The following is a 25097-nucleotide window of genomic DNA, read 5'->3' as shown; positions in this document are numbered from 1 at the left end:
ATCTGATGATGACTCAGCAAAGTCAAACACAAAATTGTGCCCTAAGTAATATACATGTTGGCGGAAGAATAAGCAGTAAACTTGTTTAGGAAGACATACTTGTTGTCGACTGGTAAAAAGCACAAAAATTGAGTAGTAACACAACTAAGAAGGAACACAAAAACAGCTAGAGTATATACTGCAGGTATGTATACTATCTACTTGAGTCAGGTATGTTGTATACTTCAGGCGAGTATACAAGTATAATATATACTTCAGGTAAATATACTGGGTACACTATACAGTGTATACATTGATATTTGCAATAGGATACTGGGGAATTTATGTATGATCAATTATGTGTAGGCTAAGTGCTCAGGTTAGTACAAATTTCATGCTTAACTTATGCAGGTGCAACGCAAGCGCAAATGATAGGTGAAACAGGAGAACACTGAAGAAATCCAACTGCAATAAAGACAAACTACTTAAACCAATTAACCGAAGAAAGGATCAACACACTAAAACCTAGTCGAACGAGATATCAACCCCTTTAAACTAAATGCTAAGTACTAACAACTAAATACTAATATCTATATTTATGATAATAAAGCATTAGACTATGCACCTTAACACGTAATTGAAATTATCTACTGGACGTAAATCCTACATTACTAAAATTTATTTAATAGTAAGTAATTATATACTTTATTGATTCCCTGTTTATTAATAAACACAAACTCACACCATGCAAACTCAATCACATGATATCAATCAATCAAAATCAAATGAAGTGACAAAAAAAACACTTCAAGATGAACGCTTGGTTACATAATAAATTACCGCGACAATAGCGAGTCGTGGCAGTACTGCGACAATATAAGGCTAAACAGTCGCGACAAAATCTGGAAAACCAAAGGCCTGCAACAATATTATCGCAACATCAGCGCGACAACAAATCATGGCAACGGCGCGAAATGAAAACAGGTCAAATATGTATTTATGGCAATGATCTAGTTATCAAAATAGTTATCAAAATATAAATTACATGAACATATGAAGCCTATAAATCACACGAAAGTCTGTAGCACAAAGACTCTGGCCCAAAGTCACTTGGGCTAATGCATGGTAGTCCCACTTGTAGTCTTGCAGATCAGAGTCACTGAATGGCACAAGCACCAATATACTCCCACTTATATCATAGTCAGTGGCACTAGCACCGAATACAGTCAGATGTCACAAAAATCATATAGTCACTGGCTCACATATCACCACATAACATGGTGTCTCTCACGGTGTCTGTCTCCAGGGGACGGGTGTCACTCTCTGGTTGTCACTCCTCACCGGGGGCTCCAAAATGTAGTAGCGGGTAAGGGGTGGATGTTGGTGGGGCACACACAACACGACGCTACTCGTCAGTTCACATAACAACCATCTTTATTCCGAGAGTAGAAAATAATCATATTAAACCCAATGTGTGGCAATGAGCTTATCTCAGTGGTTCGCAGTCACGTTCAATGTTGTTTACGGTCACATCATTCTGGATAATGAAATCCTCAATACACAAACATCGAGTTCCCTGAATGTACAATGTTCAACATCCACAATCAGCAAGGGGCTGATATGAAGGAAAACGATCTAATCCAAATCTAAGTGACCTCCTTGAATAATTGTGTACAACTGCCAACAGGATATGCCGGACAGAAACCTTTAAATCTACATACACAATAGATAGTAAGCTGACCACAGAAACTAAAGCAGACAGACAAAAGAAACTTGTGCAGTGTGCATACGCATGGGTCAGAACCTGGCCTGACCCAGTAAGGTGGCTATTGTTAAATGCAGGGTGCAGGGATAGGCTTATTGTATTGAGGGCTTGTATAACTCTAAAGGTTTGTTTGTAGGGTACTGTATGTAAAGTTTAAAGCTAAAATGAAACATCTAAAATATCTAACTTATATGTACAAATACTTAAAACATGACTTGGCCACATATTACGATGTAAATAAAATTAGTTCACAAAATAATTCGTGTGTCAAAATAAATGTTCATATGGGGCGATAACTCTATTCAATGTTTACAATGACAGATGATACTTTACTTGTTCTGCAAACATCACTTACTAAACTGATTATTGCCAATTGAGATTGCACCGTGCAAGTAATAATGTGTGAACTGTTTAAAATAAGTTAAAAGGAAACAAAAAATTGATAAATATAAATAATGCATGAAATTGAAGAAAAATAAGAATTGATACAACTACCAACTTCTTGAACACCCTCACCTAATCCTGTATGATGATAGGTAATTGTATATCAAAAGGAAGCTACTAATACATTTATCCTAAATAGTTTGAAAATAAATGTCTTGATCAGATATGAGTACAGATAAAATAACAAAGGATAAAAAGGAATCAACTTCATTTGGTAATCAAGCCACGATAAAATATATGTATCGGTACAAATTATGTTGATGGAACAATCTGGATTTCTCATATTTAACAAAGAAAAACAAACCGAAATTTTCATGTCTTTATTTCTAATAATATAAGTTTTCAAAACTTAACATGGACTGGGTGTCTTTGTCAGTCAAAAGCACCTAATCAAATTCCAGGAGAAAATCATTTTCTTGCTTGTAAACAAATGGTACGATGTGCTTTTTTAGTCTCTGATAAATATTGGCTATGTTGTTTTGTGAGTGAATAAAGCTTTTCACTTCCTCGACCTATTTAAGTGAAATGTGACAGGAAGCACATTTGTTGATTGAATGAATATGGCTTTTCACTTCCTTGTCCTTTGACAGGACGCACATTGTAAGCAGTGTGTTATTGACATCCATCACCGGATACTAGTACTTCATAGTGTTGACTCGCTGGCCTGAAATGAATAATTCAATAATAAAAAATTGTATAAACAATGCATTTTCACCTTCTATAGAGCTTATTTAGAAAACAACATTCTTTTGAAATAAGAGAAATTTAAGGAAAATTAATCACAGTGTGTAATATTACATGCTACTTTAGAACAATCTTGAAGGCATCAATTAATCTGATATGTCTAAATCTCAAACAGTATATTCTGTGTAAACAGTAAACTCAACAGATGAATTTGATGACAGTGTACTACAGCTGTTTATATCAATGTCACACAGAAATTCACTCTTGTTTAAATGAAACACGTTTTGATATTTGTATTACCGGTATGTATTTAATCATGAAATACTTTGTTTAGTCTGACCATGCTGAAAACATACTTTCGCTAGAGTGAAATAAATAAGATTTTTATTAAAATCAGGTATATCACGTTTTGTCACACCTATAGTCAGTCTGCCTCATTGACACTATGGTTTTCCGAGTAAGGTCATGAAGATCACACAAAAATATAAGACTTGAATTTATTTTGTCAAATGAAATGTTTATCTCTTCTTGTGGTTTACTAAAGTTGATATCTTGACTTGAAAATATTAACTTTGTCAGATCACAAGATGAGATAAATTCATGCTATCATCGTTATTTGACAAGGAAAACAAATGTCTTCTATGTATTTATATGTTTATATATTTATATATTTCTCGTTTTGAATGAATTATAAAAATTATCAAAATTATCACACCACTTGACTTGATTGAAATAAACTAAAGTTCTAAAGATTGTTAACAATAGTAAAATATTACATTATAACAATATAATTATTGCGAAATGACACAGTAGGAACAACTATATTCTTACATAAAAATTGATATGATTAATAATCAATAATACATGGCAATTGCTTGCACAAAATAAATCATTTTGTTTTAAAAGTTTCAAAATATGTTTGTGGACATAAAACCAGATGGGTTTCACAATTAAACAAAGGGAATAAATGAGTTATGATTGCAATACGTATGGAATTTAAAAATAATTCTGTTTATACTTTAAGTTTATAGTCATGTCAATATCAATTTATGCATTTGAAATATTTGAATACAAACTGTTAAAGAGTTATCTGTTTCTTTAAATTATATAAAGATCACATGTAGATTGAACATTTACTGGCCATTAATTAGTTGGGTTTTTGTTCATTTCATGACATGATTAATTTGGCACAGTAAAGTAAATATCATTTTGGTAGAAATATTGTTTACAAAATTGCAGATCAAACCGTACTTTACTTCAAATATTTACACACCCTTATGTAATAATTCAGTTGAAATATTACACCTCATGATATCTAATCTGTCAACATTGACAATCAAAATAACAACTGTTCACAATAACAACAGCGTAAGTAGATCTAGAAGTCTAACTTTTTATTGGAATGCATTTGAGTCCATTACAATTTACATCAAATATGCAACTGATGCAAAATTCTGATTTGTTACGATTGTAAATTCTCAGTAGGTTACAATTTGATACATTATATCAACATATCAATTTAGTTAGTTTCTGACATATACCTAGATATAGTCAAAAGGTCAATATTTCGACTTCAAATACAACTCGCAAGGTTATTTAAACTCACAATAAATAGTTTGGCTTAATGGTGTGTAAACAATGAATTATTCTTTTCAAGATCTCAGTAGCATTTGTATTAAGTTTGTTCAATCACAACAGAACGACTCAAATTTATATCGGTACGTAAGGAGACCAGATAACAGTAGAATAGTTTGTCAATGATAAGAATAAGAATAAGGTTCAATACTTACGATAAATGTACCGGGATGGTTAAAATGTCACAGTTTGTCACGATTGCATGCCTTGTTGACATCTCCATGTGTTTCATGTGCTATCCAGCCTTCACCTTCTGCTCTCCAAGCCTCGATTTCAAACCGGAAGTAGCGAAGTGTGAAATAGGTCAATAAGACGTTTCTCAAAGTACTCAGTTTGATTGAATTCCCGACTTATTACAACACTTCCGCCCACCAAACATCGCCTCAGGTGCATTATGTGTACAGTCATACAAAAACATGCACAATACAAATGTTATACTGCATTAACTATCGATATTGCAACATATGGTGACCACCTAGCTCAGAAAGTCGTTATGTACACAATATACTTAGTTGTGTGAGAGCGTTTATGAGCAGCCTGTGTCAGTATACAGCCCCGCCTCTTACAATACCGAGACAGACAGTCAGTCCAGCAGAATGGTTGGAGGAGACATCTGACGAAACTAAAGGTATTTTCTTGATTACTGAGCAAGTATGTTGTCTGGTGCTACATCAAAGTGAAGTGGTATTTTCTTTGTTTCTGTGTCGAGGTATAATTTCTGTTTGTTGTATTGTACATTGTCTTCCTTTTGGACAGCATTTTCTGATATTACTATTAGTGACACAGGACTGAAACTGGATCATCAGGTTCATGGTTACAGCTCTTCTTAACATGTATCAATCAATACTTCAATTACAAACATCTGACTGTCTTGCAAACCATGACAGGTGCCTTTCATTGACAATATCTAGGTACATATATTATTCTCATGACATTATCTCAATAATCATTGGTCATGTTTATGTTTTCATAGCAACTGAGACTGTCTCCGTGGTTTAGTAGATAGAGCGACTGCCCAGACAGCAGAAGGTCTGTATTCCGATCCCCGGCCATATCCTCGGTATTAAGGAGCTAAGACAAGAACTGGTCGGCTTGGAGTCAGTATATTGTGTCGGAGTGTGGTATTCATGTTAAAGGGGCACGGGTGGCCCAGTCGTCTAAGGCGCCGTGATTCGCTGTGCACAGTAGCGTCCCTTGGGCACGTCAGAAACCTATGATTGTGGGTTCGAATCCTGGTTCGCCCCGATTATGTTTCTAGGTTTGTCAGCACCATACCCATGCTCGTGGGTCTCACCGAAGTGGTAAACGTCTGGGACCTGCATCACTTCGGGCATTCCTCCCACATTAGCTGACACGCCTGATATAACTGGAATACTGTTAAAAGCGGCGTTACACCCAACTCACTCACTCACTTTTCATGTTAAAATGCGGCATGCTAACTATATGAAACCGACTTTAATTAAGTACAAGCAGCCACACACATACACACATAAACACACATAAACACACATTCATTCTCTCTCTCTCTCTCTCTCTCTCAAATATACACACACACACACACACTTTACACATGCATCCAATAAACACACAGACACACACGTGCACCTTAAGGGATTCGCGCAATAACGCAATAACGCGTTCCAAAACATAACTTTGTCTTTGTATTGTGGAGTGATTATTTGGGAACTGTGAAATGACACTGAGCTATTTTCAAGCATTAATATTTTCATCCACAAAACTGTAACTCATGAACTGAGCTCTCACGTACTGACCGCCTTTATATGTTGTTCAACATTGTTGTCATTGATAGGCATTGCAACATGAACATGTGTCGGAGGAAAATGAGCACATAACAAACTACTTCATGTCTTTAAAGATCGTTGTATCATATCTACTCTCTGTGAGATCATTATTGAGAGAAGTGCCCGTATATCATTAAAAAACAAAAATGGGTTCTTATGGATGAAAAGGTGTATGATGTTAAGTTGAGAGTGCCAATATCTTTATTAGTCTTGAATATGGTCCTGCACCATGACTGTGGAATATATGTATTTTATAAAAACAAAACCTATCTAGTTTTATATAAAAACAGTTCTAGCCAGCTCTAACAATCCCTATGAAATCAGCATCAGGAAAATTAATTGTTTTTATTTAAGAAGAGAGAAATGTTATGTGTTATAAAATATTTCAAAGACGATGTATTAGTCTGTCTCAGTGTTAGTGTAGTAATTAGCTTTGTTGGAGCTGGACAAATCATTACTTAAAATTATGATGATAAATCTTTCACTTCACCCCAACTGAAAATATGTATTTCACAAAAGGGTCAAAATCTAAAATTATTTGTTTATAAATATGTTTTACTATTACAGATGGCGATGCACAAGACATTGACAGACAACTTCTTGACGTGCAGCATCTGCATGGACGTCTTTGATGACCCCTGCACACTTGTATGTTATCACACATTTTGTCGGAAGTGTGTCGTCAGCTACACTGAAACCAGACCAGAAGCCATCAGTGTCAAGTCTCTCCTCTGTCCATTCTGTCGAAAGATGACCAAAGTAGTCAACTCAAACAGGCCAGTTGAAGAGTGGGCACAGGAGGTGAAACCAAGCTTTTTGATTCAGGGTCTCATGGATTCTTTCAAACCCAAGACAAAAGGTATTTCCGAATAGGCTACCAGTGTTGAACTCATCCTAACATTGCTACGTTCTTCATATCCCTGGTTTGTGAATTCCTTGTATGCACATTGAAAGGTTAAAGGTTATTTCGTAATATTATAGTTCTATTGTTGAAAAATACCTGACACATTTGTATGTATGCTTGCAGATACCCCGAAGTGCATCCTATGTAGTGATGAAGGAGCGGCACCTCCAGCCACTGCTTGGTGTGCTGACTGTGACATCAGTCTTTGTGAGGGATGCCAGAAGGCTCACAGACGTATTCCTGCCACTCGTCACCATGACGTATCTGACCTGTCCACAGAGGTCAAAATCAACCAAAGACGCACACCATTCTGTAAACAACATCCAGATCAAAGCATGAAGTTCTACTGCAAAGATTGTAAGAAACTGCAATGTCAATCCTGTTGCATCCTGTTTCACAGAAAGTGTGAGGCAATTCTACCGTTTGAATCTGTTATGCCAGAAATGATCAGCTGTGTTACAGGAGTTAAGGATAGACAAGCGTCTCATTTACAAGCAACAGACAGTTTGCTAACAGATTTAGAAACCAAGCGGACTGAGGTAATAAAGAACAGAGTCACCGTTCAGTGTCAGATCCGATCTACAATCCAGACAGTCACAGAAGCAATTAAGAAGAAGGAACGACAACTCCTGGACCAACTGGATGACGCCACTGAGAAACACATCGAGCGACTGAAAACTGAAATGAAGTCTGAAGAGATGGCCAAGCAGATGATAAGTCATCACTCTGTGATGATAGATAGAGCTCTGGAGTCTGGAAGTGAAATGGACATCTATGAGATGTACCTGTGGTGTGAGTCAGAGGAGTTTCCTACGGTATACGACCCAGATTCAGATATAAAATATGAACTGAGAGAGAAAGTATATTTTAAGCATGATTGTGAAGACATCTGTAACAATATAAACGAGGTAAGCTTGGGTGAAATTGATACCATATATGAAGATGTGTTTGATTCTACATCGACATCAGTTCTGCACGACACAGTGGACATACAAACAGAAGATGAGACAAGTTTACCTCATGTTTATGATGTGGCAGTGTTCAATGAAGGCGGTACAGACACCATAGTTGTAACTGATAATAACAACAAGTGCGTCAAATCCTTCTACACACGCAATACTCAACCCTGTCAGAGTAAGCTCTCTGTTCAGAGCCCCCCTCGGCGGATTGCAAAACTTAATGCCCATCACATGGCAGTGACTCTTCCCGAGACAAGGGAGATAATAGTGATTGAAGTGAACCCTGACCTTGTTCTTCAATCATACATTTCAACGAGAAAGAAGTACTTTGGTCTGACGGCCTTGACACCGACTACCCTGGCAGCAGGATCCGGGTCGCCTCCCTGTGTGGACATCCTGGACATGGCGGGGAATGTGTTGAGGACGCTGAATCGTGTCACAGATGGGGGAACCCTTGTATCAGATCCTTTATTCCTATCTACCACCAGTCAAGGTTACATCCTAGTGTCATGCAGCCATGCCCCAAGAAGTCATGTGCTATGTATGACACCAAACGGAGATGTTGTGTTTAATTATGTACCCACAGGACAACATCGAGCAATGAATCCATGTGGCATCACTGGAACAAACACAGGCGACATGCTTGTTGTTGACGACATGTCAAACAAAGTGGTTCATTTGAGTAGTTCCGGCACTTGGTTGAGAGACGTACTGACGTCAAGGGATGGCATCACTTTCCCTTATGGCCTGTACTTTGATAAGCGAAGGCGTCTGTACGTCACAAACCGCCACTGTGTGATGGTCTACAGGTTCATAACACGCACCAAACCAAGATGTACATGAAGGGTGATCTCGGTGAATGAACGACTGAATGATTTTGTATAGATCTCACTTCGAATAGTGTTTCGGTTATATAACGAGATTGAGAAACACAACCAGTGTGAAGCCAATGTAGGTGTGTTTACTCATACTTCCGTGGTCCGATGACTGTGACTGTGTTCGTTTCTGATGATGAGATGATGATAGATGCACAGGGGGCGCAGGCGCGTTGTTATGAAACAATATGTTTACGAAAAAATAATTTTTTCTAAGGAAAAATAAAATCATTTTGTTCTGCTGTGTCCCCTTTTGTATTGACAGGTGCATAAAATCTATTGTATTTACAGTGTTGTTTAATTTTTCCATTTATCGCTCGGTTGTTATGACGTGATTCGATTACTTCCATTTTTTTTATAAGGGGATAAAACGAGGCTGACAGGTTGGACGGTAGGTTGATTAACGTCGCACTCAACACTCTTCCAGCTACAAGACGGCGGTCTGTAGGTCCAGTGAGTGAGTGCAGTCATAAATAACAAACAAACAAACAAATCACTAATACCTCACGGATCTGTATCCAACGGAGTCAAACTGTCACGACAAAATGAGAAAAGCTTCATTTCTTCATAACACCTTAATATATCAGTCACTTATTGCTACAGTTTACTGTTTGTTGGTTGGTTGGACGGTAGGTTCATTAGCGCCGCACTCAACACTCTTCAAGCTACAAGACGGCGGTCCAGTGATTAACATCATGACCATCGATCGATTGGAATACGGTGACATGCATCAACCAAGTCAGCGACCCTCATCACCCCATCCCGTCTGTCGCCTCATACGACAAGCATGGGTTTCTGAAGATTCAAACACAGATCTTCCAGAAGGCGTGGATGGGGGTGGTCGTAAAGGAGGGGTAGACTAGTAGTTAAAGCTTGGCTTGTCTCGCCAGAGGCATGGGTCCTAGTGCCCGCATGGATGCAATGTATAAAGCCCATCTCTTACTCTGCCAAACATTCAAACAGTTGATGACGTCACTGTTGACCCCGACAACGAAACACGGGTGAAAACTGAAGCATAACACCTCGCATGGAGAGTCAAAACAGAATCTGAGATATAGCAATAAACATAAATACCCCTAGTAAATCAAATGTGAAATTAAAGAATGGACATTGTCATATATAATTGGTGACTTTTTTTATTGAAACATAGCTGCCATTAGAGAAACTACAGCCTGCTTCTAAGCGGATGTCGCACTTACATCTATAGGTTTAGCAATCTTAATCACAAGTCAGTTCTGCGCCAAATAAACGGTTAAAATAAGATATGGAAACATTTGCCATTTATATTTGTATGATCTAGGCAGAATATTATTTTGAGAACAAAGACATATATGCTATGTAGGATTCTGTTGGCAATTCACGACACATCCGTAGCCAATCATATACCGTTTTACCGATTGAAACAAACTGATAATTTAGAGAAATATCCTTTTTGGCAACGAGAAAGTACGTGTTATCTGTCCCCAGTGGTATATAGTGAGTTCAGAGCCTTGGCGAGGTATCAATACTGTCGATGACACGGATGTATTTCTGTAAACTATTTTCCATATTTCTGAAGATAACCATGGCATTCGCGACTGTTTCAAGAGATTATAAGTATGTATAAATTAACCAGCTTGTCGGCAGGGTTGTGGTTGGTGTCGATGAACAGAGCTAGACATATTCGCTCAGATTTTCTAAACTTGTCCTTGGATGAACAAAACAGAATCAATATATATGGAAACAATATGCATTTGTAAGTAATGAGATTTTAACCACCATTTCTCCCTTCACATTACACAGCGTTAACTGATGTTCGTTACAAAGACATGCGTCTTGTTCCACGAAAAGAACCAAGCGCGAAAACGATCCCTTTTCACATCTTTTAACATAAATTCCCGTCGTAGAACGGGTTCCATAGTGGTGTGGTGTGTCTTATGTATTCATTTAAACAAGAAAGACAATCTGTACAAAGGTAATGACTGCACTCTTATTATGAAAGAAATGAAAACACCTGGATATGCATGTAAATGGTTATAAATTCACTTAAACTGACAGGAAGTGGTTAATGGTTTAATTATCAGAGTTTTATTGTATTTACAAATATATAATTATATACTTCACGGGGCAATAGGGCTTTAGTTCCCAGCAGTCGCTTACATGCCACAAAAAATGCGCGCATATTGTTTGTTTGTTGTTCGTCGCAGCACTCGGCAATATTCCAGCTATATGACGGTGGTCTGTAATTAATCGAGTCTCGTCAGATAGTCCAGTGATTGACATCATGAGCATCGATCCATGTATTGGGGATAAGATGACATGCAATCAACCAGGTCACCTGATCCATTAGGTCGCCTGCAATAACTGGCACGCGTTGTTGGTGACCTTTGCTCTTTCCCCAAATCCGCCCTCCCCTCCCCACTAACTTAAATATACACGTAATACATGCACATTCAATAACGGAATATTTGTGTGACGGGTGACAATTCCAGTTCTGTGCATTCATTGTTCACATTTACCACACTGATGTCTCACAGCTCCACATCAATGTCAGACACAAACATCGCGAACACCTGGTGTGGGCACAATAAAACTGTGCACCCCCCGCAACCACTGCCCTACATATTAGTTCTTAAACGTTCTTCTTTCTTTTAAGAAGCAGAATCGATGCATTTAATTCGTAGGTTAAAATTAACGTATCGGTTTGATTAGTTTCAACAAAATCAGTTAATGCACTAACGTGTCACTGGATATTCTGGTTCATCGATCACTGGATTGTCTGGTTTGTTTTCAGGACGCCGTCTCACGCTACGAGTACAGCTGTGCCGCGTCAGGGACAAATACTTCTTTTGTCATGAAAGTTGTGTGATTGGCGAGTGCTACCGATAGGGCCGGACATGCTTACCCTTTTCGCGAACACCTGGTGTCATCACTCAATATCAGTGGTCCATTCATGTAAATTTCATAACTATTTTGCACTTTACGTCAAATTTTAATCTGTTTCGTGGACAATCTAGACTGATTTTTCACTTGTATTGGAAATTCATATTTACATAAACTATTGTCACTCAGATGGTGACGGATTCTATCAGGTACAATCGTTATGCTTCCACATCTTAGGTGTTTCTTGTAAATCTGTAGATCTTCACACAGTCATCATCGGTGACATACAGGTGCTGACTTTCACCCAGGTAGAGACCATACGGAGATGTAATACCATCACGTGACGTCAACACATCCCTCACAAACGTCCCAGAAGCGCTGAGTTGAATCACACATTCTGCATTGTGATATATAACCAGGATATGTCCTGTGTTGGTTTCAGTGATTCCACCAGGGAAAGGCCACTGCTGGATAGGCTGATACCTGAACACAACATCTCCATGAGGAGTCAGACAGAGGACACTGCCAGCTCCGTAATCCCCGCAAGACACGAGGATGTTACCCTGCGTGGTGGTACTGAGGAACCAAGGATCTGATACAAGTCTCTCTCCATCTGTGACAGGATCCAGGGTCCTCAACACATTCCCCGCCATGTCCAGGATGTCCACACAGGGAGGATCCCCGGATGATCCTGCTGCCAGGGTTGTCGGTGTCAGGGATGTCAGACCGTAGTACCCCTTCCTTGTCGAGATTGATGATTGAAGAACCAGCTCAGGCTTCACTTCTACTATTATTATTTTGTTAGTGTCAGGGAGAGTCACAGCCATTTTATTGTTGTTTAATTTTGCAATACATAGAGGAGCGCTTTGTACCCCCAGCTTACTCTGCCATGACTTCTTGTTTCTTTTGTAGAAGGAATTCACACACTTGTTGTCACGATCTGTGACAACTATGGTGTCTGTGTTGTCGACAACAAACACTGCCACGTCATAAGCTTCGGTTTTCTTCTCATCATCTTCTGCCTGTATGTCCACTGTGTCATACAGAACTGCTGTAGATGTAGAATCAAACACGTCTTCAACAATGATATCAATCACACCCAAGTGTAGACCGTTTAGTTCCTCACACATCAGATGACGATCGTGGAGGAAACAAGCCTTGCCCCCAGATACATCCTCCATACCTGACTCCGGGACAGACACAGTGACCGCCTCCTCCGACTCACTCCACAGATACATCTCACAGATGTCGACGTCACTCTCAGACTCCAGAGCTCTGCCCAGCAACTCCGAGTGTTGACGAATCATCTGCCTGGCCATCTCCTCACGCTTCATGTCCCCTTTCAGCTGTCCTATTTGTTTCAATGTGACGTCATCTATTTGTTCCAGGAGTTGTCTTTCCTTCTTCTTTATCAAGTCAATGGCGGTCTGGGTTGCTGATCGGACCTGAGACTGAAGGCTGGACTTGTTCTCGTTAATTTCAGTACATTGTGCTTCCTTCTTTGCAAGGCGAGTGTTTGATGTTGCTAAATCAGTTTCTAGTTTCTGCTTTACAGTTTGAAGAGTGTTTTGCATTTCAGGCAACACAGATTCAAGCGAGACAATGGACTCACACTTTCTGTGATACAAGATGCAACACGATTGACATTGTAGTTTCTTACAGTCCTTGCAGTAGAACTGCATCCTCTGATCTGTATGTTCTTTACACATAGCTTTGCGTCTTTTCTTCACCTTGACATCCCTTGACAAGTCAGATACGTCATGGTGACGGGTGGCAGGGATACGTCTATGTGCCTTCAGGCATCCATCACAGAGCGAGACATTACATTCGACGCACCAAGCATTGGCTGGAGTTGTCTCCCCGTCCTCATCACATAAGTTGCAGTTATTTGTTCCTGATAAAAAATATACACATATATTATGCTAACATAGATAATATTTAAGGTGGTGTACAGAGAAATATAGAAAGTGCTTCACATGAATAGGAAATATGAATATAAGAGCACCTATTTGCGTCATCTTTATAAAGACATTTATCCTTTCCTTTATCAGTACCCATTTAAGGGGCACCAGTGACGCAGTCTTCTAAATCTGCATTACTGCATCCCTCAAATCCCAGAGTCGCCCTCGTTATGTTTCATGGTGTGTCGGTACTATTCTTGTGCTCCTGGGTTTCACCAAAGTGACATTTGACATCGGATCGAGTTTTCCACACACATCAAACTGACACGCTATGCTATAACTGGAATAATCAAGTACGCATTTCACGCTTAGGTTGGTTCATTTTGGTCTTCCAACATAGAAAATACAGTACCTGTTAAAAAAAATGTTCCCATCAACTGGTCATAAAAAAAACCTACAAGTAGCACTCGTCTTTAAAAGCTTAAAGGTCATTCTTGCGAAAAATATAATTCTATGAACTTGAAAATTACAAAATTAAGTTAATACAACAATAAACTGAAAATTGTGTTCGTATGCAATAATAAAGGCGTTAATATTACAGTGTCATTGTGACTAGAGAAAGGTCAATAACATGACTACAAAATCAATAATTTGTCTCAGAAGCAAACGAGAAAATATTACAGGATTGACTGCAGGTCTAATAGTGTGCCACTGAAAGAAATGATAGAGATATTCAAGTAATGTTAGGACAAACACGAGTCTGTCACAGATGGGTAAATACTGTTGCCTGTGTTGAAGATGAATTAAAACTATATGGATTGAGTGGAAGTCCAACCACCATGGTCTCTGGTGTATACTTATACCTTGACTGCAGGGAGAGAAGGAATCCAAGAGACCCTGAATCAAGAAGCTGGGTTTCACCTCCTGTGCCCACTCTTCAACTGGCCTGTTTGAGTTGACTACTTTGGTCATCTTACGACAGAATGGACAGAGGAGAGACTTGGCACTGATGGCTTCTGGTCTGGTTTCAGTGTAGCTAACGACACATTTCCGACAAAATGTGTGATAACACACAAGTGTACAGGGGTCATCAAAGACGTCCATGCAGATGCTGCAAGTCAGGAAATTGTCTGTCAATGTCTTGTGCATCGCCATCTGTAATAGTAAAACATATTTATGAACAAACAATTTTAGATTTTGACCCTTTTGTGAATTACATATTTTCAGTTGAGGTGAAGTGAAAGATTTATCATCATAATTTTAAGTAATGACTTGTCCAGCTCCAACAAAGCTAATAACTACACTAACACTGAGACAGACTAATACATCGTCTTTGAAATATTTTATTACACATAACATTTCTCTCTTCTTAAATGAAAACAATTAATTTTCCTGATGCTGATTTCATAGGGATTGTTAGAGCTGGCTAAAACTGTATTTATATAAAACTAGACAGGTTTTGTTTTTATAAAATAAATATATTCCACAGTTATGGTGCAGGACTATATTCAAGACTACTTTAATAGTAGAACATTATCTTCTAAATGTAATTTGACATAAGTTTGCTATCTTTTTCTGGACTCCGTTATAGCTCACGTGAATTATTTATTGAAAGTGGCATTGTGTAAATATTTTAAGAGAACTTAGATTTTGTACAAGTTGCAACAAATGATGTCAAAATGTATAATTATTTCAGAAAATAGTAACTTAATCACTAGTTTTACCACAATGGACATGTAAACAAATTTTGCAAAATATTGCACAGAATCCATAATAATATATTTGTTCATTTGTTATGCTCTGAGAACTTGTAACAACCCAGGCTTTGGCCTCACCCGTTTCATGAAAACATACTGATTGATTTGTTGACTGATTGGTTGGTTGGTTGGTTGATTGGTTTCAGGACATCGCAAGTTTACGACAAGTTTCAGTTTTGTGTAACACCCCATGCATGAACCACCGCCAGCTCAATCATGTTGAAACGTCCGTAAAATGCTTATATATAGACATGGCTCATTCCAGTACATTTGCATAACGAAAGTAGAATCTTTTATTCTTTTGGCTGACCCAGGGAGGGGTGGGGGTGTCCAAGGTCCCCTCCTCTTTCTTTTAAAAACAAATTGTGTAGGCAGTAAACTTATCTGAACGAGGATTTGGATATGTTGGACCCCTCCCCAGAAATGCTTGATCCGCCCTTCTATTCTAGGAACAGATGGGCTCGTGCAGCATAAATAACACTGACATATGTTACTTTAATAAAAACAAGTTTTGACAATGGATCTGGATCTATATTGCTTACACATTGCTGATGCAACGTTCAAAATAAACTCTAACTCAATCTTATAATACAGCACACGCAGGGACCATACGACCATGTACAACCAGGAAGTATGAAGCTATTTTCACACCTTCCATACACCTGTGGCATGTCACACTTATCAAGTATATACGGGACGTCACACTGATCAAGTATATACAGGACGTCACACTGATCAAGTATATACGGGACGTCACACTGATCAAGTATATACTGGACGTCACACTGATCAAGTATAAACGGGACGTCAAGCAAACTTGCAAGCTGCCAATGCTCACATTACCTTTAATTGTCAGTAGTTTTAACCTCTCATTCTTCCAGTCTGCCTGACGCCATGTCGGTTGTGTCCTGGCGTGCGTTGTCTGATGCGCACATACTGTTAACCAGTCTAGTCACTGCAGGTGAAACACTGATCGCGACTGACATGCAGGGACGCGTCCAGTGTATACTCCACAACAGTGCTTCATTTTCCTGATGTTTGTTTTTTGTCGTCTTTTTATTGTTTATCAGTGTATCTGTAATTTATTGAACTATTTGAAAGAATTGACTTATTCGATTCCTATATGATCATCCTACATTTTCTATGCATGAATCACATGAGTCAAAATTAATGTGGAGGATATGTGATTCCATTCAGTTTGGCTTAGTTCCCCACTGGGAGCTCAGTTGTGTAAGGCGCGTAATAGACTGTGCAGAGTTGCTTCCCTTAGACCATGCCTGATGTCGTTAGTTTCTTGGGTTGTCAGCACCATACCTGTGCACGTGGGTTTCACCACAGTTGCAAACGTCTATTAATTACGTCGAGTCCGGCCACTAACAGGCTGTCGACGTGATGTAACTGAAATACTGTTAATTAAGCGGTGTTGAAGTGGATCAGCGAGTGAGTTATGGTAAACTTTGAAAGGTGTTTCAGTTAAACAGGTGGGAAAACTACAGGCACGGGCATGGTGCGGGCAGCAAAAACATCATAATCAAGGCAAAGCTGGAATTCTCGACCACGATGATAGGATCCTGACATGAAGCAAAGTACAGCCACTCTGCACAGCTAACTTTTGAGCCTTGGAACCTTTGGCCGCGTCATACCAAAACTCGTTAAAAGATAACACTTGTTGTTTCCCTGCCTGGCGCTCGGTGTTTAGGGAATAAAACGAGGAGTGGCCAGTTCGGTTTTGGAGGCAATATATTCGACGTATGTTGATGTCATCTGACATGGTCATTTAATATGTGTAATACAGCAACAAAATCTCACAGTGCAGACTCCATGCGTCCCTCCACAAGTTGCAGAAGCGGGCACAGTTGGCGGACGCCCAGTCTTTGTACACTGGCGCACACGAGTGAGGGTAGGAGTCACAGTTGCTCCACTTGTCGACACAGGTCGCCGGCAGCGTGTGACGTACTGTAGCCCCTGGCAGGATGACATTAAAACACTGTAGGATTACGAAATACTTTTTGACATTGTAATTGGTAAGGAACTTCACTTTATGTTGTGGAACGGACTGGAAAGAGAAAACTCCTCGGCCCATTAAATACTGGGATATTATGTGCTACACGCTATGCAACATACACTGCACGCCACACGTTACGTATTCTACATTAAACACTATATAAGCAGGCGGCCAAAAGAAACTTTACAAATATAAAATGAAATTTCCAAAATTTAAAAACACAAGTTCAAACTTAATCAATGCAAACACATCGTCCAAACAATGCTCTATGCAGAAGGTGATGCACGTCAACACCATTAACGGATCGCCTCCGTGGTGTAGAGGTAGAGCGTCAGCCAGGAGAGTAGAATGTTCGGGTTTCGATCCCCGGCCGCTTCATACCAAAAGACGTTAAAAGATGGAACTTGTTGCTACTCTGCCTGGCGCTCGGCATTAAGGGGCTAAAACAAGGACTGGTCGGCTCGGAGATTAACACAATATACACAACACAATGTACACTACACACAAGATACTACACACTACACCTCAAACTATACACATCACACACCACACACAATTTGCAACTTAGCACTATATCTACACACTACACCCAAAACAACATACACCACCCACCACACACATTAAACAATGCACTATATCTTCTACACACTACACACTACATACTGACGTCCCGTATCCCTCGTGTGAGAGCAAAATGTCAATATATAATATGTCAGTATTTGATGTAAGGAGTAGCAGAACTGGACTTTAATGGATGCTTACCAGTAAATGCCCTTGTTGGTCGTGTTACCGCCACTGTCGTCTCGTCTGGAGTTGGAATCATGTAGACATTTAGAATGATCCTGAGTTGAGAGACTGGGGTATTGGGGGGAGAGGTATAGAGAGTGGGATATGGGGCGAGAGAGAGAGACAGACAGACATGCATACAGACAAACAGAGAGACAGAAAGAGACAGACAGACAAAACGATAGAAGGAAAACCAGTGAAAGAATGGTAAGGAGTTCATGTGGAGAGACAATTATCACATATATAATACGTTAGCTTTACAACATCAGCTGTACGTGGGAGCCACCTTGACACGTAATGTCAGTATTAGACTTATTTTAATATTCCTGAGATGTGGCTTATTACATAATCTAGGAACTATCTTCATTGACTCCAGACTTTAAGCATTGACTCCTGAAAATCACATTCATGAAACCGGTTAGGTAAATTATACAGCTCATCTGACATTTGTATTTTATATATGCTAACTGAAATCAGACCAGACTGACATGATTATCTACACATGAATACACATGTACATGTATACAAGTATTATCAGTGTATCGTAGTGAGCAGACTTACTACACAGGCGGCAAGTCTTGGCGCAGTACAGCAGCGCCCACCTCTGTTGTGTGTCCGACCCACAGACAGACTTATAGATGCTGCATGTCCTCACAGACGGGAGGAGGCGGTGTTGTTGTCGTCGTCGGTGTTGTCGTTGCTTAAACCGTCAAGATGGGACTTTTCACATTTTAATTATTGAATTAGTGAATATTTATGGCTAGTATGAGACAATGAGTGTTTTTTGTTCTGATCGCCCTCTGCAAAGAAAAGCGACACAACCTTGCCATATTCACAATAAATCTCGGCTGAAATGACTATATCAGGAGCAATTGTTTTATTGTGATGATGGAAGGTCTTAGCGAAAAGTCTGGCGAATCCTGCCCCAACCGTCAAAAACACATGCAAAGGCAAGTCAATTGTTCACATAACAAACACGGGAACATGTTACAAGTCAAAACAAGGAATTGCATTGGACATCATTATTGTCACCGATGCGTCAAATTTGGAAATGTCCTTTACATGGCTACCATAGAACGTTTTGAAAGCTTCATGAGGCCATGAATGTAGTAACCTTGATCAAACAACTTTTGAGCAAGAGTCGTTTGACTCTCTTGGTACAAAGAACATGCTCGATTGTTCCTCAAAAGCTGTGAGATGTAAACACCAAAAACTGGAGTTGCAGGAATATTGCAATACAGTCTTGAGTAGAATGTTTTCCGCTCTGAATCTTTGTGCATTGATCTAAACATGAAACAGATGAGGCGGTTTGTCTCCTTTAGTTCTGGTTCGGGTGGGTAAATCAGTGGAAGGGAACTGGATACTTGATGGTTATTGAAGGATATGAGATCATCGATATAGCTGAAGCATTATGTAACTTCTTGGCCAATTTACATTGTGTTGACTTTACCAATGAAAGAAGAATGTACTATTTGTATGCATAAAGGAACAGGTCAGCAAGAAAGGAAGCATAATTGGTAGCCATGTGGATGCCTACGTGTTACCTAAATGTCTTACCAAAACTTTTTACATAGATGTTATCAATGAAGAAGTTCAGCATTTCACACATTGTCTTCTCAGTTTACTTCAGATTGTATTTGCTTTCATTTTTGACAAATTGTCTAGAATCTCTCAAGATGGACTTGTAACAATGTTATTTGTCCTATCTTCGAAGTGACAGATGACTTAATGTGTTCGGGGTGCATATTCCTCCATGCACCTCGGTGTTCGGTGTATATATAGAATGTGTGTGTGTGTGTGTGTGTGTGTGTGTGTGTGTGTGTGTGTGTGTGTGTGTGTGTGTGTGTGTGTGTGTGTGTGTGTGTGTGTGTGTGTGTGTACATATAGAATGCGTGTGTTGTGTGTACATGTGTAAAGTGTGAGTTTTATGTGCATATAGAATGAATTGTGTGTCAATGTGTAATGTGTGTGTTGTGTGTACTTGTATGTGTGTGTTGTGTGTACATGTGTAATGTGTGTGTTGTGTGTACATGTGTAATGTGTGTGTTGTGTGTACATGTGTAATGTGACACAGACACAGACACACAGACGGACAGACACACAGACCCACAGACACACACACACGAAATTTGGATATGATGACCCCGTTAGTCGCCTCGTACGACAAGCATGAGTTTGCTGAAGACCAATTCTATCCCTGACCTTCAAGAAGCCCTCCATATGACGTGACAAAACCTCTACGGCGTTGCAATGTCAAGTGTTGACATAATACATTTTCTCATCAATGCAACAGGTACTAACAGTCGGGATGGAGGTATCGCCGTAGAACCTCATTTCCCCACCACTACAGGTAAGCCCCCCCACACACACACACACACATAACACACACATAACAAATGTACAAACAACATGCACACTACACGTGTACACACAACACACACATTACAAATGTACACAACACACACATTACACATGTAAACAACACACACATTACACATGTACACTACACACACATTACACATGTACACAACCAGTATATAACGTTGTGTTAACCAATCACGGGGACTCACTGTTCTAGAGGCCCAGTGTCTGCCCTCAACAGTTTTACTACAGGACTGTTCAACCAGTATATAACGTTGTGTTAACCAATCACGGGGACTCACTGTTCTAGAGGCCCAGTGTCTGCCTTCAACCGTTTTACCAGTATATAACGTTGAGTTAACCAATCACGGGGACTCACTGTTTTAGAGGCCCAGTGTCTGCCCTCAACAGTTTTACCAGTATATAACGTTGTGTTAACCAATCACGGGGACTCACTGTTCTAGAGGCATAGTGTCTGCCCTCAACAGTTTTACAACTGTACAACCAGTATATAACGTTGTGTTACCCAATCACCGGGACCTCAACAGAATTCGGCTCACTGTGTGTCACCTAAGTACCGTAGGCAGTGATGTTCACCACTTGGTGAAACTTACAAGCGTCCCTCTGACTGCTAAGAGAGCAAGGTTCAGAAACAGAGCGATGCAAGCATTCAAAGCCATGGCCATGAGACGCAACATCTTTAAATCAAAGAATACTTATGCCTAACTTCTGTCTTAAAAAGCGTATGTCGTGTCATACGAACTATATGCGGGAGTTGGCAATGATTGCCTGCAATATATCTACTTCACTGCTGCTGTAGAATTACGTCAAACACGGTGAGGTAACGGGAGGTAACTGTGTAATCAGTCACACCAACACTGTACTTCACTCATATGATACGATATTTGATAGTTTCGATAGGTGTGACTCTGATATAGCCAATGTCCATTGCTTGGAACCCGTCAATAATCTAGACAAATAAATTCATACTTGACATTGCTGAACTCTAATCTATTACAATATACACCAAAAACCAGATTACTCGTTACCTGCAAGATGGTGAAAGTTCATACTTGGACAAGTCAGCCTTATCAGCTCGGTCTGTTAATAACGGCCTACATACAACCCACGTTGACAGATAATCCCATGCGTCACTGACATATACCGGAGATAACAATAGGCACCAAACAACGTGTCCAGTCGCCCACCTGAAAGAACTGTCCACGACAATGCCGGTAATATTGTGGGCTGTGGGCTCACACTAGTTGTGTTTCACGGTATATGGACACATTACAAAGCTTAGGTTTCGGTAGTTTGCGTGTTTGTTATTTATATCACTGTGGCCTAGACATCTGTACCAGACGGGCACACTTTAATTCGATATAATGTCCAAATTCGAGTCTGGGACAGGCAAACCAGTGATTAGGGTATAACCAAGGATAATAAACCATACATAGTGTCGAATGGAATTCTGCTCGGACCCAAACTTGTAAATTAACTTTATACCGGCCTCGGTATGTTTCACTGTATTCCAGTGTCGTTTTTATATTGCTTTGAAACGTTTAACCAAACCAGAAACATACTCCACAAAATAAAACAAAGACCGCATGTTCTTGAATTTGAAATTGGCCAACAAGGGAATTGATGCCTTCTTTAACTTTAAGTAACATTTTCAGACAAAATGTCCCACAATATTTCAAATTCCAGGAACCAACAACAATATTCTTTTCCTATACGAACACCATTTTATTCAGGTTGTTCACTTATAGGAACGTGTTGCAGAACGTGGGTCTGGCAGCTCGTGATGTAAAGTCCACTACTTGTGACTGCCAAGATTCATCAATCTGCTACCAACATGGAGGTCATATTTTCACAGGTGACTTTTCTATTGTTGACAATAAAACCTTCGTCAGTTATTCAAATATGCAGCCAAATATCGCGGGCAGCTCTTACCAATGGCGATCACAACTTTAAAACAATTTTAAAGCATTGGGCAAAAGAGACAGAGGAACATCTTGAGGTCTTTCAGAGTGGGTTAAGTGAGTACGTGATGTTGTCGTTGGTAGAATGCACAAACTGAAAAAGAGGAAACAGAATTGGAATAAACCCATCCTGTCCCATCCAGCTGCCATCCAAAGTCTGGCTGCTCTACATGAAAAGTTTGTACCATCACCATAATATGTAAGCATCACAAACCTTAATTGTTTGATCACAGACATTGGTATAAGTGACATATCACAAATGCCACATAAAATGCCAGCTTGTTAACTGAAGAAATCTGTCCAAACCACGCATCAGAACGTTTGGCTTGACTCTATAACCTGAAGTCATGTCCGTTCCTTTTTCAATAAAAGTCCGTACAAGGAGAGAGCTATTGCTGGCTCCAGCAATTATACCTCCAAATCCCTGTCTCAAAGATTAACCATAATCCTTAATACAATAAACAAATGACTTTATATATATTCACAGAAGGTTTTAGAGTGAAAGTGAAATCAATACCATGTGAATTCCACAATCTCAGAAAACAGCAAAAATCAGTTCTGTCAACACATTTTGTTTTTCAACTTTATACATCTCTATCCCCACATGACAAACTTAAGGAAAAACTGCATTCCTTGATCCATACAAAACGCTGTTACATATCTATCTTCAGAGGTTCAGGGCAAGTTTGTCAAAAATGGAAGCAAATGTCATCTGAAGTTTACTGAGAACACAATATGTGTGAATGCTGGACTTCCACATTGATAACATTTTGGGAAACATTTGGCACGATGTTCGCATTCCCATGGGCACTAATTGTGCTTCAGGTATATCGATGATCTTAAATTGTTCATTAACCATCAAATAACCACTATCCTTCCACTGATTTACCCCCCTGAATTAGAAATAATGGGGACCAGTGAGATCGCCTCATCTGGTTCATATTTAGATCTTTGTATAAAGATTCTGAGCGATAAAACACTCACCAAAAGGCTGTGTAAGAGGGATGACTCCAACTTTCAAATATTGTCTAGCAATATTCCTGCAGCTCCAGCCTTTGGTGTCTACATTTCACAGCTTTTGAGGAACAATCGAACATGCTCTTTCTACAAAAGTGTCATACGACTCTTGTTCTGAAGTTGTTTGATCTAGGTCACACCATTCAAGGCCTCGGCAAAGCTTTCAAAGATATATGGTAGACTTAGGATTTATGTTGAGGACATTTCCAAATGTGACTCATCAGTGACAAGAATGTTGTCCAATGCAATTCCCTATTTTGACATGTACCATATGTTCCCGTATCTTATTTTTCCGGAGGAAAATTGACTTGCCTTTGCATGTGTTTGTGACGGGGGCCGCTGGCGGGGCAGGTTAATGATAACCAGTCAGATCGCTGTCCGTATCTCGTATAGCTTCACAACAATGGCGACCACCAAAGGCGACGACCTCGTATGACGAAAGCATTCGCAATTTCATCCGTGACACAAAAACAGCGCCAATCGTTGAGGGTGGGGGGTGGGGTTGGGGGGTGGGGGGATTTTGTGAAACGTTCTCTGATTGGACTATCATATTTAACACAGGAAAGTGAGCTTGATGTGGCAAGGGAGGAAAAAGGCTAGTGGACGCTCTTGCCTCGGGAAGAGAGGGTACTGGATGAACATTGTATGGGAACTTTATGGACATTGTAGGGACATTGTATGGTATTGAATGGAAACTGTATGGACACCTTATAGGTACTGTATGGAAAAGTGTATGGACATTGGTCTGACACCAAACGGTCCCTATATAGACGTTGTATGGGCACTGTTAAACATATTTTGTCCATAGCTACTTTTATGTCATCTAAAGACAGCAATACATCATCAAACTGTATAATCGACCACACAAGTCGAGGGATATAACACTATTAGTGTGCAGACAGTTTGACACGCTTTTCTGTTTAACGATGCGTGTTTGCTTGAATCGATGAATGTACAAAGATTACTACACGACAGACATGAATTCATCAATCTGTTTCTTACACACCCCAACATCGCACCATTTGAGCATCGAATCGATGCATATTGTCTTTTCTCATGATCACCGTGGCGACTAACGTGATCAGATGGTCAGGATCGCTGACTTGGTTGATGCATGTCATCGTATCCCAATTGTATGGATCGATGCTCATGATATCAGTCACTGGATTCCCTGGTCCGATTATTTACAGACCGCCGCCATATAGCTGGAATATTGGTGAGTGCTGTGATAAACAACAAACAAACAACATAACACATCGGTTATTTGTGACGTCATCCGGGCTTCTGCCTACTGCCCATACCTACTGACCCTCCACAATAAAACTCTCTGCCATATCTGTGGATTATCAAGGCGAGCATGACAATGCAAACTAGAAAAG

General features: G+C 39.7%; 2 protein-coding genes and 1 pseudogene across 5 annotated transcripts in view; 1 reads left to right on the top strand and 2 right to left on the bottom strand.

The window, feature by feature from the left end:
- LOC139454559 (protein wech-like) overlaps positions 1 to 9226 on the top strand; it is a 56723-nt gene extending 47497 nt beyond the window's left edge. Inside the window, exons 1-4 of one of the 2 annotated variants that reach the window (XM_071236347.1) lie at positions 5084 to 5135; positions 5481 to 5604; positions 6877 to 7168; positions 7337 to 9226. In XM_071236347.1, the coding sequence (XP_071092448.1) occupies positions 6877 to 7168; positions 7337 to 9015 (1971 nt within the window). In that variant the 5' untranslated portion in view covers positions 5084 to 5135; positions 5481 to 5604 and the 3' untranslated portion in view covers positions 9016 to 9226. Of the gene's footprint in view, positions 1 to 5083; positions 5136 to 5480; positions 5605 to 6876; positions 7169 to 7336 lie in introns of those variants that run through there. The other variant, XM_071236348.1, reaches the window with a different exon arrangement.
- A 2409-nt stretch (positions 9227 to 11635) lies between these two features.
- LOC139452760 (E3 ubiquitin-protein ligase Midline-1-like) lies at positions 11636 to 16483 on the bottom strand. 3 transcript variants are annotated; one of them, XM_071234359.1, is made up of 3 exons: positions 16411 to 16483; positions 14674 to 14965; positions 11636 to 13803 (listed from the first exon to the last, which is right to left on the bottom strand). In XM_071234359.1, the coding sequence occupies exons 2-3, from the start codon at positions 14963 to 14965 to the stop codon at positions 12143 to 12145; spliced, it is 1953 nt and encodes a 650-aa protein (XP_071090460.1). In that variant the 5' UTR covers positions 16411 to 16483; the 3' UTR covers positions 11636 to 12142. The 3 variants fall into 3 exon arrangements, with proteins under 3 accessions (XP_071090460.1, XP_071090479.1, XP_071090471.1); XM_071234378.1 differs by having other exon boundaries at positions 14674 to 14921; positions 16411 to 16470; XM_071234370.1 differs by having other exon boundaries at positions 16406 to 16432.
- An 861-nt stretch (positions 16484 to 17344) lies between these two features.
- LOC139453912 (uncharacterized) lies at positions 17345 to 25052 on the bottom strand (annotated as a pseudogene).
- Between the last annotated feature and the right edge of the window lie 45 nt (positions 25053 to 25097).

The sequence above is a fragment of the Haliotis cracherodii genome, unplaced genomic scaffold (assembly GCF_022045235.1).
Source record: "Haliotis cracherodii isolate W230 unplaced genomic scaffold, xgHalCrac1.p SCAF_10, whole genome shotgun sequence".
Classification (NCBI taxonomy): domain Eukaryota; kingdom Metazoa; phylum Mollusca; class Gastropoda; order Lepetellida; family Haliotidae; genus Haliotis; species Haliotis cracherodii.
Note: the sequence above shows the minus strand (reverse complement) of the source record. Positions and strands in the feature narration are given on the sequence as shown.

What these genes read in the sequence shown, in the direction of transcription:
- LOC139452760 (XM_071234359.1), bottom strand. Translation starts at nt 14,965, where the DNA reads ATGGCGATGCACAAGACATTGACAGACAATTTCCTGACTTGCAGCATC. An exon ending in CTTCTCTCCCTGCAGTCAAG is followed by an intron (nt 13,804 to 14,673) that starts GTATAAGTATAC and finishes ATTTTTTATCAG; the next exon opens with GAACAAATAACTGCAACTTA.